At 36.9% G+C, this 24,795-nt stretch overlaps 1 protein-coding gene across 13 annotated transcripts in view; it reads right to left on the bottom strand.

The window, feature by feature from the left end:
• PHKA1 (phosphorylase kinase regulatory subunit alpha 1) overlaps positions 1-24,795 on the bottom strand; it is a 143,335-nt gene that overhangs the window by 117,303 nt on the left and 1,237 nt on the right. For 6 of the 13 annotated variants that reach the window (XM_059050375.2, XM_059050376.2, XM_059050379.2 and 3 more), the window contains exons 2-6: positions 24,597-24,755; positions 18,213-18,260; positions 16,247-16,415; positions 6,414-6,496; positions 2,652-2,732 (exon numbers count right to left, since the gene is read on the bottom strand). In XM_059050375.2, the coding sequence (XP_058906358.1) occupies positions 2,652-2,732; positions 6,414-6,496; positions 16,247-16,415; positions 18,213-18,260; positions 24,597-24,755 (540 nt within the window). Of the gene's footprint in view, positions 1-2,651; positions 2,733-6,413; positions 6,497-16,246; positions 16,416-18,212; positions 18,261-24,520; positions 24,756-24,795 lie in introns of all 13 variants that reach the window. The other 7 variants (XM_059050378.2, XM_067023608.1, XM_067023612.1 and 4 more) reach the window with 2 other exon arrangements.

Here is a 24,795-nt window from a genome sequence, read left to right as displayed (position 1 = left end):
TTGTACCAATATTACTATCACCAGCAGTGTATGATACAACCTTCTTTAATGCAAACCAGGCATTATTTTAGAAATTTTCCCTTATTTGATAGAAAAATGGTGATTCTGTTGCATTAATTTGCTAATAAGGTTGAATATTCTTTCAAGTATTTATTAGTTATTTGTAGTTCCTCAATTGTGAGGCAGAACCGACTTAGTCTTTGGGATAGCAGGTAGTTGTGGAAAGCGTCCCTGGAGAAATGTCTAAACTGAGACCTAATGGGTTAAGCAGATATCATCCAGGCACAGAATACTTATCAACTACACGGGGGAAAAAAAGCAAATTTACAGCAGAGAAATATGGCAAATACCACCTTAATGAAGCCATCAAACTTAACATGAAGACTAATGGGACAAATCCACATCTTGTACTTCTGATTATGTACTGAGGACACATCTTACCTTTGTGCTATTCTTGCCAAAAATGTATAGCTTGAATCAAATCATGAGGAAATATCACACAAAATCAAACTGAAGGACATTCTATAAAACAATTTTTTAAAATGCCAAGGTCATAAAAGGTGAGTAAAGTCTAAAGTATTATCAGGTTAAAGAAGCCCAAGGAGACATTACAACTAAACGTAACATGTTATCCTAGATTGGATCCTGGATCATAAGGCTTTTTTTGTTTGTTTTTGTTTTTTGCTATAAATGATATTATTGGGACAATTAAAGAAATTTGAATGGGGTCTTTGGATTAAGTTGTAGTATAGTGCCAGTGTTCATTTCCTGATTTTGATGATTGTACCATGGTTATGGGACAGTCTTTGAGGAAATTCACTCTAAAGTATTTAGGAGACATGAGGCATCATGTCTGCAATTTACTCTCAACTGGTTCAAAAACAATAATGGGTATGTGTAAATAGAAAGAGAAAGCAGGGACTTCGCTCGTGGCGCAGTAGATAGGAGTCTGCCTGCCAATGCAGGGGACTTGGGTTCGATCCCTGGTCCAGGAGGATCCCACATGCCACGGAGCAACTGAGCCTGTGCTTCACAACTACTGAGCCTGCGCTCTAGAGCCTGTGTGCCACAACTACTGAGCCCACACGTCACAACTACCGAAGACTGCGTGCCTGGAGCCCGTGCTCCGCAGCAAGAGAAGCTGCCACAAGGAGAAGCCCGCGCACCACAATGAAGAGTAGCCCCCACTTGCCGCAATTAGAGAAAGCCCATGTGCAGCAACAAAGACCTAATGCAGCCAAAAATAAATAAATACATTAAAAAAATAAAGTGTATATCCCTTAACCCAATGGTTTCACTTTTAGGAATCTATCCTACGAAACTATTTGTGCAAGTTCACCAGGATATATGTACAAGGATCCGCACTAAAGCGTTATCATCAACAAAGTAATTATTAAATATTGAAAAGAATGAATTAGATTACCTGTATGAAAGAGGATGTTTGGTTATGTTGTTCAGTGAAATGTGAGATTGTTGAATTTTAAAAATCAGGTTACATAGAGGTAAATAGAGTAGAGTTTAGTTTTTAAAAATAAGCTCAATATCTGTATCACTTTGGTAATTAAAAATACATAAAAAAGAAAAAGGTTACCTAGGGAATAAATATTTTGTAGGGATAAAGTTCTATATAAATTTATTAATTCAACCATATTAATTATATAGTTTAAATTATCTGTGAACTTATTTTTGGTTTATTTTATCTGTCATAGCCTAGCAGTGGCTTTTGTTAAATTGTCCCTTTATAACTGTTTCTATTTTGCCTTGTATTTCTAATACATTTTGCTCTGTATTAATTGAAACTACATTCCAGGCCAGACTTTCTCATTGTAGGCTGTGCCTTCTATCTGGACCCTCTTTGTTCCATGTAATATTTTTTGCTTTGAATTCTACTTCATTTGAATTTACATAATCACCTGTACTCTTTTTTGCTTATTTTGGCCACACTTTGTCCATCCTTCTGTTTTTAATCTTTCTGTAGCAATTTGTCATCTTAGAGCTCTTAGAGGTGGTATAGGTATAGACTGGATTTCCTTTCTTCGTTTTTTAAATCAATCTGTGTCTTTGCCTTTAGGTAGGGGAAACAAATCAAGCCATGTGTATTTATCATTATAATAGATATGTTTGATCCTATTCCTACCATCCTATTTTATGCCTTCTTGCTGTTTCCAGAGATAAAAGCTGAAATTAAGGCAGTAGCAGTGGGAAGGAAAAGATGAAGCCAAGTGGAACATAATAATGATGATGAAGATGACAATATAGGGGATGCAGGAGAGTGAGGGGGGTGGAGGATTGAGAGATGGTTCCCTGATATCAAGCTTTGTCAACTGGTGTATGGAAGGAAAAAAAGCCTCCTTTTGTTTGTTTTTGTAGTGATAGAGATGATGAGTTTAGTTTAAGATATGTTTTCTGAGGTCTTTATGTGATATGTAAATAGATGCTACAAAAGCAGTTGTACATACAAATCTAGAGCTTATGAAAGAAGTCTTCACCTACATGTCCACAGTTATAGTGGAGACTCTGAATACTGCCTATGCTTTAAAAGACCAATTAATTTGATGATGTTCCACATTCATGTTAAGGCTTTATCTGTAGCAAAGGTATACCAGACTTCCTTATCCCACACTTGGTAAAAACAAAGCAAGGAAAATTACCTTTGCCATTCCAACTGAACTGGCATTTAATTCTGAGATGCCTTGGTTGGTCTTATCTCCACGTTCCCATATCCCGAAGTCCTGGCATAAAATAACCAACACACCATTATCAAATCATCACTACTAAACACTTACTAGATATACAAACCTTGAATAAAAGGCACAAGTATTAGCTAACTCGCCATACATACATTTGCCCACAATGCTTATTAAGGAGAGGCCAATGAGTTGGGTTCCCCCTGTAGCTATTTTCCCAGTAGCTTTAAATTCTATTGGGGCCTCCAAGAAGTTAGAAGATATCTTGACAGTTGATCAGGACTAAGAACTATAACTTAGTTCATCTAAAGAGGTGCTTCTCAAAATTTTTCATCAAAGCAGACACCTAGGGGGTCTAGGAGACAGAGCCTAAACATCATCCAAATATTTTATCTTAAACATCCATTCTAATTTTACTCTCTATGGGCACTGACAATGTACCATGCACTTACCTATGCACTTTACACTATTATAGTATCTTCCTTAATCTTTACATTTTATAGATGATGAAACTGAGGTGCAAAGAGAGGTCAAGTGACTCACCCAAGGTCACATAGCTAATGAATAACAGAGCTAGGATTAGATTCTAAGTGCTCCAAAGCCTACATGCTTAACCATAGTTCTATACGGCCCCTCGATAATACAAAGATAACATTTAAAATTACTTTTAAAAAACTTTTCATTTCCAAATAACTTTAGATTTACAGAGAAGTTGCAAAACTAGTAGTGAGTTCCCACACACCTTTCACTCAGCTTCCCCTAATGTTAATACCTGACATAACCACAGTACAATTGTCAAAGTGACGAAATTTACATTAGTAAAATACTCATAACCAAATTATGGGCTTTACTAGGATTTCACCATTTTTTCCCCACTAATAACCTTTTTTTTTAAAGTTTTTTTTTGATGTGGACCATTTTTAGAGTCTTTATTGAATTTGTTACAATATTGCTTCTGTTTTATGTTTTGGTTTTTTGGCCGCAAGGCATGTGGGATCTTAGCTCCCTGACCAGGGATAGAACCCACATCCCCTGCATTGGAAGGTGAGGTCTTAACCACCGGACTGCCATGGAAGTCCCATCACTAATAGCCTTTCTATGTATTCCAGGATCCAATCCAGAATACCATGCTGCATTTGTCATGCCTCCTTAAGTCTCTTCCAATCAGTTACAGTTTCTCAAGCCTTGTCTTTCATGACCTTGACACTTTCTGAAGATTAGTGGTCATATATTTTATAGATTTCCCTCAGTTTGGGTTTGCTTGATGTCTTCTCTTGTTTAGATTGAGGTTATGCATTTTTGGCAAGAATACTAGAATACTACAAACATTATGCTCCTTCTTAGCACATCATATCAGAGGTATACGATGTTGATGTCATTACTGGTGATGTTAACCTTAATGACTTGGTTAAGGTGGTGTCTGCAGTTTCTCCATTCTACTGTTACTATTTTTCTATTATACTATTGTATTACTATACTAATTACAAGCATACCTCAGAGATATTGTGGGTTCAGTTCCAGACCACAGCAATAAAGTGAATATTGCAATAAAGCACGTCACATGATTTTTTGCTTTCCCAGTACATATAAAAGTTATGTTTACACTATACTACGGTCTATTAAGTGTGCAACAGTATTATGTCTGAAAAACAATGCACATACCTTAATTTAAAAATACCTTGTTGCTAAAAAATGCTAACCATTATCTGAGACTTCAGCAAGTCATAATCTCTTTTCTGGTAGAGGGTTTGACACACTGCAAGAATTACCAGAATGTGACACAGAGACATGAAATGAGCAAATGCTGTTTGAAAAACTGCACAAATAGACTTGCTTGACATAGGGTTGTCACAAACCTTCAATTTGTAAAAAAACACAATTAACTGTGAAGTGCAATAGAGTGAAGGAAGCACAGTGAAATGAGGTGTGCCTGTAATTAATAATTATCTTCAGAGAGATACTTTACGATTGTACAAATATCTTGTTTCTCCTCAAACATCCACCCACTAATTTAGCATCCATCAGTGAATTGTGCCTGCAACAATTATTACAGTGGTGATTTCAATGGTGATTTTCTAGTTCCTTCATTACCTCTACACTCATTAACTGCAATTCTTCTCTAAGGAAGAGTTATCCTTTCTCCCTCATTTATTTACTCAGCTATTTACTTACATCAGTATGAACTTATAGATATTTAGGTTATTCTCTGAGTTGTAATAAAATGTTATCATTATTTATTTTGCTCAAATTGTTCCAGCTCTGGCCACTGGGAGTTCTTCTAGGTTGGCTCCTGTGCCCTTTTGACATGCCCCATTTTTTTGAACACTTCCTCACTTTTTGTCACTATAAGATGCTCAAATACAGTCTCATCTTGTATTTTCCCTGCCCCAGCCCTGGAATCAATCACTTCTACAAGGAATCCTGGTTTCTTTTATTAGAGAATGATAGTTACATTCAAGACTTGGATGCTGGTCCTCATTGTCAGGCTTCTAGGCCCTCTCATTGAACAGAACTTGGAAATACCCATGTGCACACATGCATGTGCGTGCACACACATGCACATACACCTGTATTTATTTTGGTATTTAAGATGGAGCTTCAGAAAGGTAAGCCGTATTTATCCCATGGTGAATCTCATCTGCCCCTAAACCCAGCTCAACCCTAGTTTGTGCAGCAAAGATTAGAGTATGAGAAGGCACAAATATCATTAATTCTACTGCTGCAACCCTTGGCTGCAACAGAGAGGTCAGAGAACACTGGCTTTTACCCTGGATCACAGCAGGCCTATGGTATCAGAAAACAAAGCAATCCATCAACAAATAATGTCTGTCTGCATCAGATATGTCTATGTTAGAATTATCCTTCTGGTAAATATGGAGTGACAGGTTGCAGATTTATCCTCACACCTGTAACAACTAAAAAACAACTAATCAAACTAAAACAAACAGCTAAAAAAAACTGGACTACTTATGACACAGCCATTTTCAATACAATGAACATCATGCAATGAAGACCAGCAAACCCTGAGAGAGATGTTAAATATATTATGACAGTAAAAGCCTACCTCATATGTAGTCATAAGAAAGAGTAACTATTTTTGTATAGTAAGCACTGAATCAATGTCTACAGATGATATTAAATACATGACTAAATTTTATTTCTAAGTAACTAACTGATGCATAATACTCCTTAGCCATCTTGCTCCCATTTAACCACAAATATTAAAATAAGGGCTTCCATGGTGGCGCAGTGGTTGAGAGTCTGCCAGCCGACTCAGGGGACACGGGTTCGTGCCCCCATTCAGGAAGATCCCACATGCCACGGAGCGGCTGGCCCCATGGGCCATGGCCACTGAGCCTGCGCGTCCAGAGCCTGTGCTCCGCAATGGGAGAGGCCACAGCAGTGAGAGGCCCACGTACCGCAAAAAAATAAAAAATAAATAAAATAAGATCACAATTTAGCCCCAGATTGCCCAATACATACCATGAAGTATTACAGAGTTTGAAAGGAATGAAAGCATTGCAACTTGACCCTCCTGCCTCTGTAAATCCCTTGGGGAAAAGGCAAACAGAGGACGACAGAGCTTAGTAAAGAGGCTGAAGGCAATTTCTGCCAGAAGCGTTATAGATTGGTTCACTATGAAGGGCAGCATTAAGAGAAGGATTAGGTTGTTCAGTATTTTAAGAACATCACATATTTAAAATTCATTCCAAAATGAGTACTTACAGCAGTTTTATATGCAGCTTCGATGTAAAACACAAGGTTCTGTATGAAATTAACTTCATCTAGGCTGTGGATGATATGAAGTCCTGAGGAAAAAGAGAATAAAGATATAGAGCTAGTCAATTATCACTACAGGCTTTACAGGCAGCCACAGTGACTAACTGACCCCCCTATTACCAAATAATCCTACTCCCGCTTAGGAATAATCGGAGACACTTTGATTCCTAAAACATAAAAATAATACCACAAACCAGTCCTAGGCTACTCTTCAACTAAGTAAGATACCACCATATTTTAACATGAAATAATTTTAATTGTTATTTGTAGGTTTTAATGGAAAGTATCAGACTCCTAATTCTACAGGTAATTAATTTGTGCTGTGTTTAAATGTACAAACCTAGGCATCTGGAAAAAGAAAGACAAATATTTCAAAGAAGACTTGGAGGGAGTCTAAATACTAAGAAGTAGATAAAGATTATGATTTTAAGAACTCAAAACCATATTTTGGGGAGTAAAAATGATAATTATTCTAAATATAAGCTATATAAAGCTTATAAATAAAATGTTTTGCATGAATCATACATTCAATTTTCAAAACAACCCTAAGAGGTGGGTACCTCTATTTTCTGCCTGAGGCTTAGAGAAGTTAAATATTTGCCTAAAGTCATGTAACTAATAAATAGTGGAACCAGGACTCAATTGACTATCAACTTCTGTTTCACTTCAGAGACTGAGTTCCCAACCAAGATGCTATACCGCTTCCAAATATGCACAATATGATCCATTTTTGTTTAAAAACTAACTCCTTTCCCTTCCCCTGCCATTGAGGGAAATACCAACAATTACACAGTGAAAGGTTTCCCCCCACCCAGAATCACATCACTCCCGCCCTGCCAAATCTCCTCTCTGGGAGAAACCAGTCTTACAGTTTCCTCTGTATCCTTTCAGAGGTACATTATACGTATACAAAAATTATGCAAAGAGTAGTATACTATGCTGCACCTTGCCTTTTTCGTATATAACTTGGAGACAATTTTAAATATATCTGCCTCATTTTTTTAATGGCTACAAAGCATTCCACTGAATGGCTATTCATGTAACCCATTCCCTATTGAAAGACATTTAGGTTGTATCTAATCTTTTATCACTGCAATCAATGCTGCAATGAATATCTGTGTATTTACATCTTTGTGCACATGCACCAGTATATCAAGGTAAATTCTTAACTGCTGAGTCACAGATTTATGCATTTTTCCCAACATTTTATTTTGAATATTTTCAGGCAAAAAATGAAAGAATTTTACATGGCACCTGTAGATTTTACACACCATCTGTACTCAACCATTAACATATTACTGTACTTTTTAATCACATATATATCCATGTAACAGTCCACCTTATTTTTTGATACATTTCAAAGTAAGCTGCAAATATGGGTACACTTCTCTCTAAATACTTCACCACATGTACAATTAAATGTTGATGATCATCACCAAGTTATTCTGCAAAGAAATTCCACAGTTTACATACCAACTAGCACTGTCTGCCTTTTTCCAACACATTTTGTAAACATAGGCTTTAATAAAAGTTTCTGATCTTTACCATTCTAATGGATGAGAAATAGAATTTCCTTGCACTTTAATTTGTAGCTTTTTTATTTTGAGTAAGGTTGTCTTTTCTTATGTTTATAAGCCAACTCTATTTCTTTTCTTATGAACTGTTTGTTTTTTCATGTTCTTCACCAATTTCTATTGAATTGCTGGTCCTTGTTATTAATATATTAATAAAAATTAAGGAAATTAGACTTTTGCCCATCATCTGTGTTGCAAGTGTTTTTCCTAGTTTGTTTGAACTTTGATTTTGTTTACAGTATATTTTTCTTCTCAGAAGCTTTTATTAAAAAGCTTTATCCCATGAATGTTTCTAGTACTTTCCATTTCTTTTTTTGCATTTAAATCTTTGATCTATTGACAAATATTTTAAATCACAGAACTCTAACTTTAAAATTAAAAAGGACTACATGATTCAGATAATCAGATTGCAAACTCCTCCTGATCCGTGCCTCTGTCAAAACAGCAACCACAGCACAGGGTAGCATCAGCAGCAAAGAGTCTTTCTTGTAGGAGTAATGACCTACCTTAACTTCTTGGATAGAGAGGAAAAAAGAGAGAGGTAGTAATATTGGACATCAGCTTCATAGCTTTATCTTGTCACCTTTGTGTGCCAAAGTGCTTGAACAGAGATTGAGAGAAGGCAGGAGGTGTGAAACTGGTTTTGTCCATCTCTTAGGCTTGTGTCACAGCTAACTAGTCACTATACCATATAAATGCCACACGTCTACCATTTGTCCCTTTGCTCATGATATTCTGTTTACAAGGCTTTCTCCACATCTTGAAATCCTAACTGTTCTTTCAAGGCCCAGCTCAAATGCTATCTCCTCTTATGATGCTCTCATTGATTCCCCTCTTCCGTGCTTCACAGAATTTTATTTTTCTTGCTCTTATGAACTTCTTTTTTACTTGTACCATAGATAAATCTTTATCTGAATTTGAAGGAATCTTATTTACATTTGTAAGTCCCCAAAAGTATCTCACATAGCCCCTAAAAGTATCTCACATACTAATGTGAATGGTATTAAACAATATTGAATAGTAGATGTTCAATAATTGTTTATTGAATGATCTTAAACAACCCTGTTAACCACAGGAGAGGGACCTGTCTCTTGAAGCAAAGCCATACATGTACGACCTCTGGTTCCTGTCCCTTCTATGGAGCCAAGGTATTGCTTGTAGAAAAGAGGATGCGGATGTGAGACACACAGGTTAAATGAAGGAGGGCTTGGGTAAGGCCAAAGATGGCAGTGCTGTACAAAGCATACTAAAATATGCAGGGCTCGAGAAATGAGGATGACTCAATGTTCTACTCCACAGACTGACTTGCACTCACCTAAAATTTAGCCTTTCTCTCCCTTATTTTTAAAAACAATATTGAGATATAATTCACATACCATGCAATTCACCAATTTCAAGTATATTCAATGGTTTTTAGGGTATGCAGAGTTCTGTAACCATCACCACAGTCAATTTTAGAACATTTTCATCACTCCCCAAAGAAACCCTGTATCTGTAGCATCACTCCCCATTTCCCTTCAACACTTGTCCCATCGTTCCCCTACCCCACCTCCTGCCGAGCAATTACTAATCTTCTTTACGTCTCTATAGATTTGCCTTAATAGATATTCATATAAATGCAATCATACAATATGTGACATATTATGTCTGGGTTCTTTCACTTAGCATGTTTTCAAGGTTCATCCATGTTGTAGCACATATCAGTACTTCATTCCTTTTTATTGCTAAAAAATATTCCATTGTACAGATATATCACATTTTATTTATCCAATGAGTAGTTAGTTGATGGACATTTAGGTTGCTTCCATTTTTTTTGGCTATTATAAACAATGCTGCTATGAACATTCATGTATGTGCACAAGCTGTTGAGTGAACATGTTTTCATTTCTCTTGAGTAAATACCTAAGAGTGAAACTGCTAGATCATATGGTAATTCTGTTTAACCTTGTGAGAACTACTAGACTGTTTTACAAAGTGGCTGTACTATTTTACATTCCCATCAGCAGTGTATGAAGCTTCGTATTTCTCCATATCCTCAGAAACACTTGTTATTTTCTGGTTTTTTGATTATAGCCATCCCAGAGGGTGTGACATGGTATCTCATTATGGTTTGCATCTGTATTTCCCTAGTGACTTATGATGTTTAGCATTTTTTCATGTACTTATTGGCCACGTGAATATCTTTGGAGAAATGTCAATTCATATTCTTGGCCCATTTCAAATTAGGTTATCTTTTTATTATTGAGTTGTGAGAGCTCTTTATATACTCTAGATACAACTTTCTTATCAGATATATGATTTGCAAATATTTTCTAACATAGTGTGGGTTATTTTTTTACTTTCTTACAGGGGTCCTTTGAAGCACAAAAGTTGATAAACAAAAGTTTATCTTAAGTTGATAAATACCAATTTATTTTTTCTTTAGTTGCTTATGTTTTTGGTGTCATATCTAACAGGGCCTTGCCTAACCCAAGGTCAGGAAGGTTTATTCCTATATTTTCCTCTAAGTGTTTGTTATACACTCCAATTTGTTCCCCCAAAATTCACATGTTGGAGCCCTAACCCCCAATGAGACTGTATTTGGAGATAAGGCCTTTAAGGAGGCAATTCAGTTTAAATGAGGTCATAAGGGTGGGGCACTTATACGATAGGGACTGGTATCCTTATTATAAGAGAAATCAGGAATGCACACACACAGAGAAAAGGCCATATGAAGGCAGGTGAGAGGGTTCATCTGAAACCAGCCCTGCTGACACCTTGATCTTGGACTTCTACCCTCTAGAACTTTGACAAAATAAATTTCTGCTGTTTAAGCCACCCATTCTGCAGTATTCTGTTATAGAAGACTTAGAGGATTAAGATCTTTTTACAGTTTTCCTTCTTACATTTAAGTCTATGATTCATTTTGAGTTAGTTTTTGTCTATGTTGGAGGAAGAAGTCCAATTTCATTCTTTTGCATGTGGATATCTAGTTTACCCGGCATAATCTGTTGAGAAGACCATTCTTTCCCCATTGAATTATCTTGGCACCCTTGTCAAAAATCAACTAACCATAGTGTGATGGTTTATTTATTTTTTATTTTTTAATTTTTTTTTGTGGTATATGGGCCTCTCACTGTTGTGGCCTCTCCCGTTGAGGAGCACAGGCTCCGGACATGCAGGCTCAGCAGCCATGGCTCACAGGCCCAGCTGCTCCGCGGCATGTGGTATCTTCCCAGACTGGGGCACGAACCCGTGTGCCCTGCATCGGCAGGCGGACTCCCAACCACTGTGCCACCAGAGAAGCCCAATGGTTTATTTCTTGACTCTCAATTCTATTCTGTTATTCTGTATGTCTATCCTTATGCCAGCATCACAGTATTTGGAAGTAAGTTTTGAAATCAGAAAGTGTGAGTCCTCCAACTTTGTTCTTTTTCTAAGTTGTTTTGGCCATTCTGGGTCCTTTGGATTTTCATATACACTTTAGAAACAGCTTGTCAATTTCTGCAAAGAAGACAGCTGGAATTTTCACAGAAATTTCATTGAATATATAGATCAGTTTGGGGAATGTTGCTATCTTAACAGTAAGTCTTCTGATCCATGAACTCAGGATGTCTTTCTAATTTAACATTTCTGATTCTCTTCATTTGTTCCTGTGGATTTGAGTTACCATTTGGTATCATTTCTTTAATTCAATATAGCTTTGCTACCATCCACGTCCTTAGTTCTGATATTATCAAATATATTTACATTTTTATATGCTATAAACCCAACAGTACAAGTATATTGTTTTATACAATTGATTTTTAGGTCAGTTAAGAAAGAGAATTATGCAATTATATCATATTTTATAATTATTTTTACCAGTGGTCTCTTTTTTTGTGTGTGTGGATTCCGATTACTATCTGCGGTCCTCTGATTTTAGTATAAAGAACTTCTTTTAGTATTTCTTGTAAGGTAGGTCTATTAGCAACAAATTCCCTCACTGTTTGTTTATCTGGGAATGTCTTCATCTCACTTCTTTTTTTTTTAATTTATTTTTTTTCTGTGGTACGTGGGCCTCTCACTGTTGTGGCCTCTCCCATTGTGGAGCACAGGCTCCGGACGCACAGGCTCAGTGGCCATGGCTCACGGGCCCAGCTGCTCCACGGCATGTGGGATCTTCCCGGACCAGGGCACAAACCCGTGTCCCCTGCATCAGCAGGCGGACTCTCAACCACTGCGCCACCAGGGAAGCCCTCACTTCGTTTTTGAGAGAGAGTTTTGCTGGATATAAGATTCTTGGTTGACAGGTCCTTTTTTCAGCCCTTTGAATATATCATTCCACTGCCTTCTGGCCTCCACTTTTTTTCTGATGAGAATTCAGTTGATAATCTTATTTGGGTTCCCTTATACATAACAAGTCATTTTTCTCATAGTGCTTTCAAGATGTTTGTTTTTGGCTTTTAACATTTTTACTATGATGTTTCTGGGTATGAATCTCTATTTATCCTACCTGGAGATCTTTTAGCTTCTTAGATATGTAGGTTGATGTTTTTCATCAAATTTGGGATGTTTTTAGCCATTATTTCTTTAAAAATATTTTCTGCTCCTTACTCTCCTCTGGTAATCTTATTACATGAGTTGGTGTCCTACATTTCTCTGGGGTTTTATTAATTTTTCTTTATTATATTTTCTTGTTCTTCAGACTGCATAATCTCTGTTGATCTATCTTCAAGTATGCCGATATTCCCCTCTGCCAGCTCAAATCTATGAGTCTCCCTAGTGAATCTTTCATTTTGAACTTTCCATTTGCTTCATTTTTATCTCTTTAGTGATATTCTCTATTTGACGAAATACAATCATCATATATTCCTTTACTTCTTTAAGCATGGTTTCCTTTAGCTTTCTGGACACTTTTATAGTAATTGCTTTGAAGTCTTTGTTTCCTAAGTTCAACACATGCTTCCTCTCAAAGGCAGCTTCTGTTACCTGCTTTTTTTCTTGTGTTGGTTCAGGCTTTCCTGTTTCTTTGCACACCTCATAAATTTTTGCTGAAAACTGGATATTATAGATAATATGTTGTAGGAATCTATAGATATTGGTACCCTCCCCTATGGGACTTGTTTTTTGTTTACCTGTTTGTTTAGTGACTTGGATTATTTCAGTGAAATGTATTTTCCCCATAGTATGCAGCCTCTGAAGTTGTTCTTCAGAGGGTACTCCTTTGGACATGTACACTGTCACCCCAGGAAGACAGTGGTTTTAGCTTTAGCGACTGTCTCTTTCTGTGATCCATTAAATATCTGCCTCTGTTGGTATCTTTCCCAGATGTTAATCTCTACTAATTGCCAGCTCATTGTTCTATTATATTGTACAATGCCCCAAGGCATAAATTGCTCCACAATCTCATTCAATTAAATTCAGGCCCCATTTCAGGTGGTTTTGATGCCAGTCTTTGAAATTTGTTCTAACCCTAGGAGGGCTGTTTTTAGCTCTCTCTTTCCTTGGTTCTCTGTTAAGACTTCTAGCTAGTCTATGGGTTAGCTTGCCACTCTTATTATTGAGTTATCAGCCTCCTCTCAATTTCTTAAAACCAAAATCTTCAATTGTTTTTGAGTGCCCTTAGGCTCAAACTTTCCCACACTCTGTTCCAGATAAAGTCAGTTCTCTTGGGAGGAGCTATGGAGCTTTCTGTTCTTATGGCCAGCCCCATCATCCATGCTACTAGAAAGGTGGGCCAGGCCTATTATTCTTGGTCTGCTCTGCCTGGGATTAAGCTTCCACTCCATGAGTGGGACTGGGGGTTAGGAAGGGAGTTCCAAACCTCTTAATTATTCTTGGCTAGACTAGAACTTCTGCAACACAGAGCTGGGGATGGTGAGAAATGCTGGCAACCTACCTCTCTCAGGGAGATATCATAGCCCTAGACTGGAAGCTGGGGGGAGAGGGAGCCTTACACTCCTGGCTACAACCACTTCAAGTAGTGCTTCTGTCATGGTGACCTTGGGGCAGGGGAGGGAATAGGTTGTGACCCAAATGCCATACTCTCTCACTGTTAAGATTTAGATTTCCTTGAATAAATGTTTTTCCACTTGCTGTGTGCCCTTAGGACAATTTCCAGTGACTTTAAATGGTCGGTTTTATAAAATTAAATTTCACCATTTATGGCTATTTTGCTGGGGAGAGGGTCTGTGGAGCTTCTTTGCCACTATCCTGTAAGTTGCAGTCAGCTTCTGTCTATGCCTCTGTTAACCAAGGTTGAAATTTTTAAGAATTCAAAAATGTTCAGAGAATTGCTAAATTTTCCATGAAGATCTTTCACATTCTACCTCTCAATTATCTCTCACAGCTATCCTTTTCATCCTCAAGGCAACTGCCTTACATAAGTTCTGCATCATTTCTTGCCTAAAGTATTTTACTAAACTTTTAACTCCCCCATCCAATCTATCCTCCTGCTATTGCAGTGAATCATTTGAAACTTTCTTGATTATTTATCTTGAGTGGCTCTCTACTGACTATAAACTAAACTCCAAACTACTTAGCATGGTACACGAGCCCTTGAATAGTCAGTCCCAACTTTCCAGCTCCATCTTTTGCCATTTTTCCAGATCTATTGAATATCTTACACTCTAACCATAGAAGATACCTAGCCTTACCTTGGTGGCCAGTATCTTTCAAACTTCTGTGCTATAGTCACGCTATTCCCTTCCCTTTTCTGACTTATGAATTTCTACTTATTCTTATTCCTCAAAGGCCTGATCAAATATCAACCCTATTCCAAGTACCTATCAAAGTCAGCTCATGGGGTTGAAAATCAAATGTTAAGTCAGGAATCAACAAACTTCTGTTAAATGAATATGTCTCTTATAAGTCTCTTTAGTATATTTCCACTTCCCTTCTGGGCTCAAAATGAAAAACCATAAGGGATATTTATACACTGCTTTGTAGAAAAGCACTCTAGAGTTGGTATTAGAAGAATATTAGAAACAGAGTTATAGTTGCCATTCTATTTAAACAAATAAAACCTAAAAAATATATTTATTCAGGGAGGAACCTCCCCTCCAAAAGAAAGAAGTATGTAAGTAGACATTATAATTTTAAGAAAAGGTTATTCAGCTTCTGGGATGTGTGTTGTTCTAGAAGAAAGAAAAAAAGGGAGGCTTTATCACCAAGTATTGATTTCTGCAAGAAAAGGAGAAGAGTATTCTGGGGTAATTCTGACCCTGAATGCCTTTAAAACCAAGGAGCTCTGTAATCAGATAGAAAGATAAGAAATTGAAATGTCAAAAATGTGGTATTGTGAGAAGTATATGTATCTACTCAGGAAGATCTCGCAAAGTCCTGTTTAATTTAGAAACTGAATGTAATCAGATTCATAGTCCTCCACAATTTAGGAGAAATAAAAGGGAATTATGCTGGTCCTTATAATTCCCTTTTCAGGTAAAACATCTAAAGCAATTAACAAAACCATCTGAAAAGGGTGTGTTATTCAATAATAAAAAACACTGAATTCTGATTCCTAAGTTAATTCCCTTAATATAATTTAGATGCCTGTAAACAGATGCCTTGTTTATAATATACTCATAAAGAGTAGTACAAAGTAGGTGATGTTGACACTAACTATAGGTTTGTCAGTGCATAGTATGGGAATAAGCAAGACCTTCTTTCCCATGTTATAGCACCTGAGGATTAATAAAAGATAAAAATACCTGTCTAAAGAAAATCTACCCCAGATTTCCCAGTTCTCAATTAAAAATATATATTACTGGGCTTCCCTGATGGCGCAGTGGTTGAGAGTCCGCCTGCCGATGCAGGGGACGCAGGTTTGTGCCCCGGTCCGGGAAGATCCCACATGCTGCGGAGCGGCTGGGCCCGTGAGCCATGGCCGCTGAGCCTGCACATCCGGAGCCTGTGCTCCGCAACGGGAGAGGCCACAACAGTGAGAGGCCTGCATACTGCAAAAAAAAAAAAAAAAAAAAATATATATATATATATATATATATATATATATATATATATATAACTTAGTACTCCAGACTTGTTTCTCAATGTAAAAGAACACTAACTACCTTAGCGAGTTGTTTCTCTGTATAAAATTTGCAAAATATTATGTTTCCAATGTGTATCTTTAAGTAATGTAAACAGCTATGTTGTTTGCTGGCCAACACCTTTGGAGAAGCCACGTGTGCCAGGGCAAGTGCTCCACACTGCAGTGGTTCCCAGTACTTCTGTCCTTGTACTGACCTGAGGCAGTCATTTGCGCTAGGAAGAGCAGGTACAGAGAGGTAGCATCCAGCTGCAGGTGTCCCCACTGATCATCACCCACTACAGTGGCACAGGTTTTGGTGTTGTACTTGGCATGGAGGCTATCCTTGGTACTCTGACTATACTTGAAGGATTCTACTTTATCCACCTGAAGAAAACAAAAACAGTAAAAGAAGGCTATGCAGAAAAATCAACCCATATGCCATACTTTGGTAGTAATCTGATACATATCATTCCATTTGGTCTTCAGGCAATTTTGAGTATTTAAAATGCATTGTTACCTCTTTTTCCCTACACTTATACAATTAGGAAAGTCTGCTCTTGCTGTTTTTCAATTTAAGCAATTTAATTAGAAAATAATATCCATCAAAACCAGCTATTTCCTATTCACCTCTTTCACTCTTCAGATGGTTGTTTTCCCACTTTGTAGTTAAAAATTGAGGTGTGGAGATGTGACAACAGCTTAGTAAGAGATAATTGAGTTGTTAAAAAAGATACATTTGTTCCTGAAACAGAGGTAGGAATTTTGAGGGAAGAGGATATATTTTGAAGGAGTAATGAAAAGAGCTAGGGAGAGACCCATGGAGTGACAAAGAAAAGATGTGAAAGAAAGCTGAAACCAAGGACAGAAATGAAACACTGCGCAAGGGACAAATGAAAGACTTATTTCCTGAAACTTCAATTTGATTATGTGTGCATCTGCTATACGATAGTAAGTATCATACTTTTAAATATGGTTTAAGAAATTCGTGACTTTAAACCTATTTGGTAAGGTGGAAAATGCAAATATCTAAAATACAAAAAAATTAAAAAGTAGCGAAGAAGGAAAAAAAAATGATGGCTGTGAGATAGTCCCTACCGGAGTAGAGATCACTGATCAAGTTCAGAAGTCTAGAGTTGATTTCTTTTTATTTTAGACTTGTTGTGTGACTCAGGATGGTCATTTTATCAATCTGGGCCTCAATTTCTCCTTCTAATAAAATGTAATCTTGGGCTCAAAAATCAATTCTGAGTCAAAGTGCACAACATGTGTAAAGATCTCCTAGGATAAAAGTAAAATACTTTTTCTTTTAGTAAAACACTGTTGAATGGAAAAAATATCATAAACAAACACAAAAGATAAACCAGAGATAGCTAAAAAATATTTGTAGTACATGTGACAAAGGATTAATATCCATCATGGACAGGAACTCCTCAAATAGGCAAGAAAGAAAAAGCCCAAGAGAAAAAGAGGCAAAGGACCTAACAGGCAATTAATAGAAGAGGAAATACAAATTTTCAACCCACACATGAAAGGGTGTTCAACTTCACTCAAGATCAGGAAAATGCATATTAATGCTAGAAGATGTAAGTCCTTGGCCCCTTATTTCCAACCCTAAAATCTAGAACACTTCCAAAAGGTTTTCCCCCTAAGTTTTGTACCAAAATTTATTTGGTGGCAACACCTGATTCAAACTGACTTGGGGCTATCTGTAGTTTTTATTTATTCCACTTATTGTAAAAATGCATGTTTTCCTATAGAGAGATTAATGTTTTTGATGATAGAGTGATGTCTGGAGTTGCTGAGGGCATAACATAATATATGGCATGTGTACTGCACTACCTTTTAAAATCTGAAAAATTCTGAATTATAAAATTTATCTGGTCCCAAGGGTTTCAGAGGAGAACTTATAGACCTGTATCATCTTTTACTCAATATACATAATTGCATGTACAGTAATGATGAAGTATATAAGAAAATCATTTGTAGAGGGGGGTAAAAGACTGGAAGGTAATACTTCAGTGGTAACTGGATGGTGAGATCATGGTTGACATTTCCCTCAATTCTACAGATTTTCTAAAATTAGTATGTACTATTTGTGAAACTGAAAAAAATATAAACCATATATATATACATATATTACAATGTGGTTTTATTGGAGCGGGCTGTTAACAATGCCATTACCTGTCTGATCATGCAGTGCAGCAGTCCCCTCATCAGCTTCACTACACTCTGCAGAAATAAACGGAAACAAGCTGTTATAAACATCACTAGATGCAGGAATACTTACTCAGCAACTGCAGTTGGTACATGATCTTTTGAGAACAAGTAACCTTATCCTGGGTTCGTATTTACATGGCATTTACTTTATAGGTACACAGAAGAGAAGATTGCAGCTAAAAGTGGAACTAAAAGCTGCAGTTGGTGACTCCTTCAAGCTAAAAAAAAATCCAAGCTCCAACAGGTTTATGTAAAACTAAGTCAACTATCCTATTAGAGGACATTCCACCTGGAAAAAAATGGGTAAGTAAGCTCAAAAATAATAAAGCTATGAGAATATTTTAAATATATCCTATGTCCTAGAAAAGCCAGCATCATCACTTTTATTTTTTTCTGAACTAGCCAAGACTTATCTTCAAGAGTCCACAGAAATATTTATCTGGACATTTTCCCTAAAGAATAAATGAACTTCAATTCAGAATAATTGTAAAGGGGAACTGTTAGTGCAACTCAACCCTCTTTCCCTGAAAAAAAAAGCCACAAACTTAAGTCTCAAGTCATCACTATTTCCCTTACTAGGACTTGACAATTTCTAAGTAGTTAGTTTTCTAATCATAACACTCCAAAATTTTGATTACCAGTTATAACAATGTACTATATTAGTTAGTATAATGCATACAGTAATAATATAATAAGTATATTTAATTATAATATAGTATAGTAACAGTATACTTGTTATACTACATGACACTAGAAGAGCCCGTCAACACTGGCATGGGTAGACAATATGTTTTGGAAGAATATAGCACCAAACAGCTTCTCCATTTCTCTAAGCTTTCTGTTTCACAGTTCAGAAGAAATACAGCCAGGTTACTCCAGGGAATGCTGCCTCAGAGGTGGCTTCAGGACACTACTGAAAACTAATCTACTTGGGAGCTGCACCATTCTGTTATTCCTTCAAAATATTCGAATGGGACTACAAGCAGTAGGCAGGACAAGGATAAGCACCTATTAAATTATGTTCTAATGCTTTATGAAATCTTTTACTGAGGGAAAAATAAAGTGTTTCCTTGGGAGAGTTCCTTTCCTTAAGTAATTTCTGTTTACAAATGGTCCCCTCCCCTTACAGATCAAGGGAAGAAATAAAGAGAGAGTTAGAGTGAGAGACAGAAGAAACAGGCAGTGCATGATCTTGTCACCTTTTAAAGCATGAAGCATTTGTTATAAAGTAATGAAACTGACTGCAACCCCTACAAGAAAATCTCTATCATTACTCTGATCCTAATGAAAGAGACCATCCTTTAATATACTGTTACAGACAGCATTAAACACAGTCTTCTTACTCTATGGCGTTACTTTATTCAATTCTGAATTCTCTTCTACATGTCAACACATACTTACAGATTTCTATCCCATCCTTTCAACTCTCTTTACCACCCAGACCTGCTACTACCATCTACATTTTCTTTAAACAGCAAACCTGGGAGATTATAGATGCAGTGGAGGAGTCCTGATTGCCATCTACTTTTGTACTCTTGGAATGGCCACTGTCAGCCATTTCTGTCCTCAAGTTCCAAATTCCAAGTCAGGATAAAATGAATAGGAAGCATGGAGAGGTAAGAATGAAGGGAAGTCTCTGTAGTTTGTATTCCCCCAAACTGCCCATTTCCTGATTCAGGTGTACTAGTTGGCATTAATTATACATGTTTATACATACACCAGGGCTTCTAACCACACCAAGTGATACCCTCCTCTAATCTATCTTTTTTTTTGAGGATATGGATCTATGTGTTTGTGAACTGACTATATAAGGATATATAACTATTTATACACAACAATAGCCATGTAAGTATTAATACCTGTCTCTCTCTCCAGGTATATTTACAATCAGATACATGTGAGCATCTAACATATGCAAAGCACTCTACCAGGCTTTATAAAACATAAAGAAAAGGGAGACAGAACAGATATGTTTTTTAAAAACACTAAACTACAAAAAAGGGAAGAAAGAATGAAAAAAAAAAAACCACTAAACTACAAATACAGTCTACCTAACAATTCCTGGTTATCCTTTAAAACCCAACTCCTCTACGAATTCTTCCTTGTCTTGTTCAAGGGAAATTAGACTTTCCTGCCTGTGTGTTCCCACAGAACTTTTTACTTATTTCCTACATATAGTACCTACAGTATCTGTCTTAATGCATTGTAACTATGTTTATATATATATCTGTCTCCCCTATCACCCTATGAACTCCTTAAGAAAAAGGGGCAGAGGCCAGATTCAGAAATAGACCTTTAAGTCAACAGACTAAGCAGATTGTGTTTTTAAAAATATATACTCCATGTCTGTAAGTAACTCTCAAATGGCTTACTAAAAAACCTGTGCACCTGGCGGGGAACGTGTTTATAGAGAGGATGCAAATATGACAAAATGTTAACAACTAGTCAATCTAGATAAGGAGTACATGCAAATATGTTCATTTTAGTATTCCTAAAACTTTTCTGTAAATTTAAAATTTAAAAAAATTAAAAGTTGAGGTTTAAATATAAACATTTTGTCCCATTTTATTTTTTATATCTATTGTAGGGCTTGGCACATAACAATTACACAAAATTTGCTAAATGAAAAACTGAACATGTTGAATGGCATAGACCATAAGTAATCTAGAAGTTCCAAGAAAGTAGTCCTGAAAAAGAAGTGATCACTGTGAAATTGAGAGGTCTATGAGAACAGGAACCAGAGAAAAAGTGGGATTGACGGCAGGCTTCACAGGTGGAAGAAACAGCTCATAAAATGATTTAGAGGTGGGAATGTCTATGGCTTCCATGGAGGAGGAAATATTCAAAAAGACTGAATCTGGAGTCATAAGACCCAGGTAGTATTCATGACACCACCAAATTCCAACATCATCTCCTTCTGTCAATCCCTTCACCTGTAAATTGGGGAAAATAATACCTAATTCACAGGGTGTTACAGGAATAAAATACTAGTAATTATGGGAAAGTATACAGTACAATGAAAAGTCTTTACACAAATGTCAGGTATTTTTATCAAGGTACTGTTAGAGGAGTAATGAAGACACCAACCTGGTTGGAACTGGGGGTAGAATGTAGGGGACCAGCATGATGTAATATTGAAAGAGCAGCCTAGGACCAAACCCTAAAGAGCCTTGCTTACCAATCTAAAACATTTGGATTTGACCTGTAGGGAAATTAGAACTACAAAAAGATTGCTGAGAATGAAAATACATAATTTAAGTGTTGTTTTCACTTAAAGTCTAAACCCTTTCACTAAGTGATCAGGGTTTAGACTAGGGTTGAGGCAGAAGGGAATAGAAAGGAGGGGACGGATTCGAGAAAAATTATAAGAATTAACAGACTTTGGTCTGCATGTATCAAAAGGCAAAAGGGACAAGTCAAAAATCACCATTAAGGGCAGCACTTTTCAAACACTTTTATAGAACACTAGTCCAGGAAATTCTGGGAAGGCTGTAAAATCCACCCCCATCTTAGATTCAAAATGCACATCAGTATATCAAAAGCTCAGAGAAATTACAGAGTAAGAAACCTGCTGTTTAACATAGCTTCAAACTTAGTTGATCTAGTATTCCATGGAACACACTATGGGAAATGTTCTAAGTAATGTTGCCCAGGTGACTAGTAGAATGAGGACACCAGTAAGAAAAAAAGGGACATTTGGTGAGTTGTTGTTGTTTAGTAGTCTATTTTGTTTGTTTTTAGTAGGGAAGGTGGGGTTTCAGACCTGCTGATTTTGAGGAGCCACAAGATATTCAGGTGCAACTGATCAGAAGACAAATGAAAATCTGGGTTTGAAATTGAAGTGAGGTCAGAGTTAAAAATGAAGCTTTGGAAGTCATTCTCATAAAGGTAATAGTTAAAGACACTAGAAAAATGAGAGACTACACAAGGAGAACAAAACTGAGGAAGAAGTAGAACTGGGGGCAGTCAAAGAGCTATCTCTACTTGTGTGTCTATTTATTTTTATGGGTGTGAATTTTTATCTGTGTGACTAAGAGAAAGGGCATTTGTAAAAACATGTATGTGCGTACTTCTATTCTCAACCTAGGATAGAACAGTCATTTAAACCCTTGTCCCCTCTTCATCCAGAATTCTCTTTAGTTCTCTGACATTATTTCTCAGAGAGAAATCTAGGTGAGAGTTGGAAGGAAGGGTAGAAATGATTAACAGTCAATGGTTTGGGAAAATCTACACAGTAATGTAAGCTCACAGTAGGTAAGAATTTAATCTATGAATTTATTCTATTTGATTTCACCTATGCTCACTTATTAGCCATAGATCAGTGATTATCTCTGGCTGCACTTTAGAATTACTGGAGCAGTTTTTTTTTTTTTTAAATATTGATGCCCTTGGGGCTCCACTTTCAGAGATTTATCTAAATCGTCCTAGGGTGAGGTCCAGTAAGGGTATTTCTTAAAAGCTTCTCAGATCATTCCAACGCACAGCCAGAGTTTAGAACCATTCGTGTAGAGTGGGGACAAATCTAGCTCATGGTGTGTTTTAGTAAACAGAACTTACTGATTCAAAAAAAAAGAACTTACTGGAACATAACCACGCTCATTCATTTATGTATCGTCTCTGCTGCTTTTACATAGTAGCAGAAGACCTGAGTAGTTGCCTAGAGATCACACATGACCCACAATGCCCAAAATATCTACAATCTGGCCTTTACAGAGATGGTTCTCTGATCCCTAGTCTGAATTAACTGAGTCAAGTTTGAGAAGAAAATTAATGAGACTTAATAATACAATCCGTTTTAATTTATAATGAAAGTTGGTAGAAATTTTAGAATTCCCAGAGAAATGTGGTTTTTTTAAAGATGTTTCCTAGTGCCATAATGTTTTTGAGACATCCCAAGGTTATTACTGAGGTGGTATGGAAAATATTTTTGTGCTGTGTGAAAAGTTATTTAACGAAACATTAAAATTTTATAACGAACAATTTTCTGTTCATTTTTCCCCTCTTCCTCTGTTACATTCTGTCTTCCTGGGCCACATAAGGAAAAATGTCAACTCTGCAGAATGACTAATCAACAAGGAGACACAGATTTCTTCTAACAGTGTTGAAAAAGAAATTTGTCAAATCGTACTGGGTATAAAATCTTGGGTATTGTTCCACCAATATTAATTTCTAGCAAAACAAACCAAACAAAATGCTGAGATCAAAATAGCAAAACATTAGAGTAGGACATAGGATAAGGGAGGGGAGTAAGATTACAGATGATTTTTTTAACACTCCTCTATATTTTCCAAATTCTCACAATGGTTATGTATGTTTTCTATAAGTCACAAAAATATTATCTTCCTGGGCTAGAGCAAAAACCCCAACAATTTTTTCTGGTGGACCTAAGTACCTCTTAATTATGGCTTGAGGGAATAAGAAACACCTGCTGTTGCAGAGGACAACACAGTGAAACTTTCCTGCTCCTGAGGACTATAACCCCACAATATGTTGGTGTCCTTAAAAATAACCAAATCTCAATATTCTGATTTATAGATGAAGTCTGGAGTTCAGATTGCCTAAGCTGAGGGAGACCACTTGAGAAAATGGCTGGTGTGGAGAGAATCTTTTCCACTAATGGAAAAGAACTCACATACACCTTACAACTGACAGCAGAGTACCTTAACATTAAGAGTCTCATGTAGCCCAGAATATTATTTTCTTGGTCATTCAAGAGGACGTAGCATCCTGTGTCTAAACAGTTCTATAGAGGATACTTCTTTACTAAGGGGAGGGCCTTAAAAGTTGGCTTAAAGGCATCTGTTGACTCTGATGAGGGTGGGTATGGGGGGAGGACACACAACAGACTCTGAAACAGTGGCCTAGGTATAAAAATCAACAAATAATGTCTTTTACTTGTGTCTAGTTGGGAAAGTCTGTTAATTTGTATCAGTTACCCTCATATAAATACCACCCTCATATAAATACCACCTATCATTTTCAAAAAAGAAGTAAAATGGTAGATACCTGCCTCCAAAAATTCTTCTCAATGAGAATAAATATGCTGGAGACTACAAAATACATTTACTTGGAAAGAGGATTACAAATTTTAGCAAAGATCTGAGGATAGGATTTTCCACTGTAACAGAACAGACTGTGCCCTCTCCCCCTGAATCAGCAAGTTTCATGTTTCCACTGCAAAAAAAAAAAAAAAAAGCTCCATACAATACAGGAAAGCTTTATGGAATGCAATTTCAGCAAGGTGAAGAAAGAGTGAGAGAGGAAAAACATACCTGTCTTAGCTCCTGTGGACTACATTTCCTTCCTCCTCCCCCCAGTTCCAGAGCTCTTTGTATTTTTATTGAGTACCTGCTCCAGTTCATAGGCCTTTGCCTTATCCTCATCCCGGTCTGCATTCTTCCGATAGGCCAGCCCCAAACCCCACACAGCTAAGATGCTGTACACATTATCCCGGACCCAGGCATCTTTCTGATCATAGCTGGCTGGAAGCAAGCCAGTCACTGGATTCTGTAAGGACAAGAAAAAGGGGACAGGAAGATAACCATAG

This window comes from Kogia breviceps, chromosome X (genome assembly GCF_026419965.1).
Source record: "Kogia breviceps isolate mKogBre1 chromosome X, mKogBre1 haplotype 1, whole genome shotgun sequence".
Lineage (NCBI taxonomy): Eukaryota > Metazoa > Chordata > Mammalia > Artiodactyla > Physeteridae > Kogia > Kogia breviceps.
Note: the sequence above shows the minus strand (reverse complement) of the source record. Positions and strands in the feature narration are given on the sequence as shown.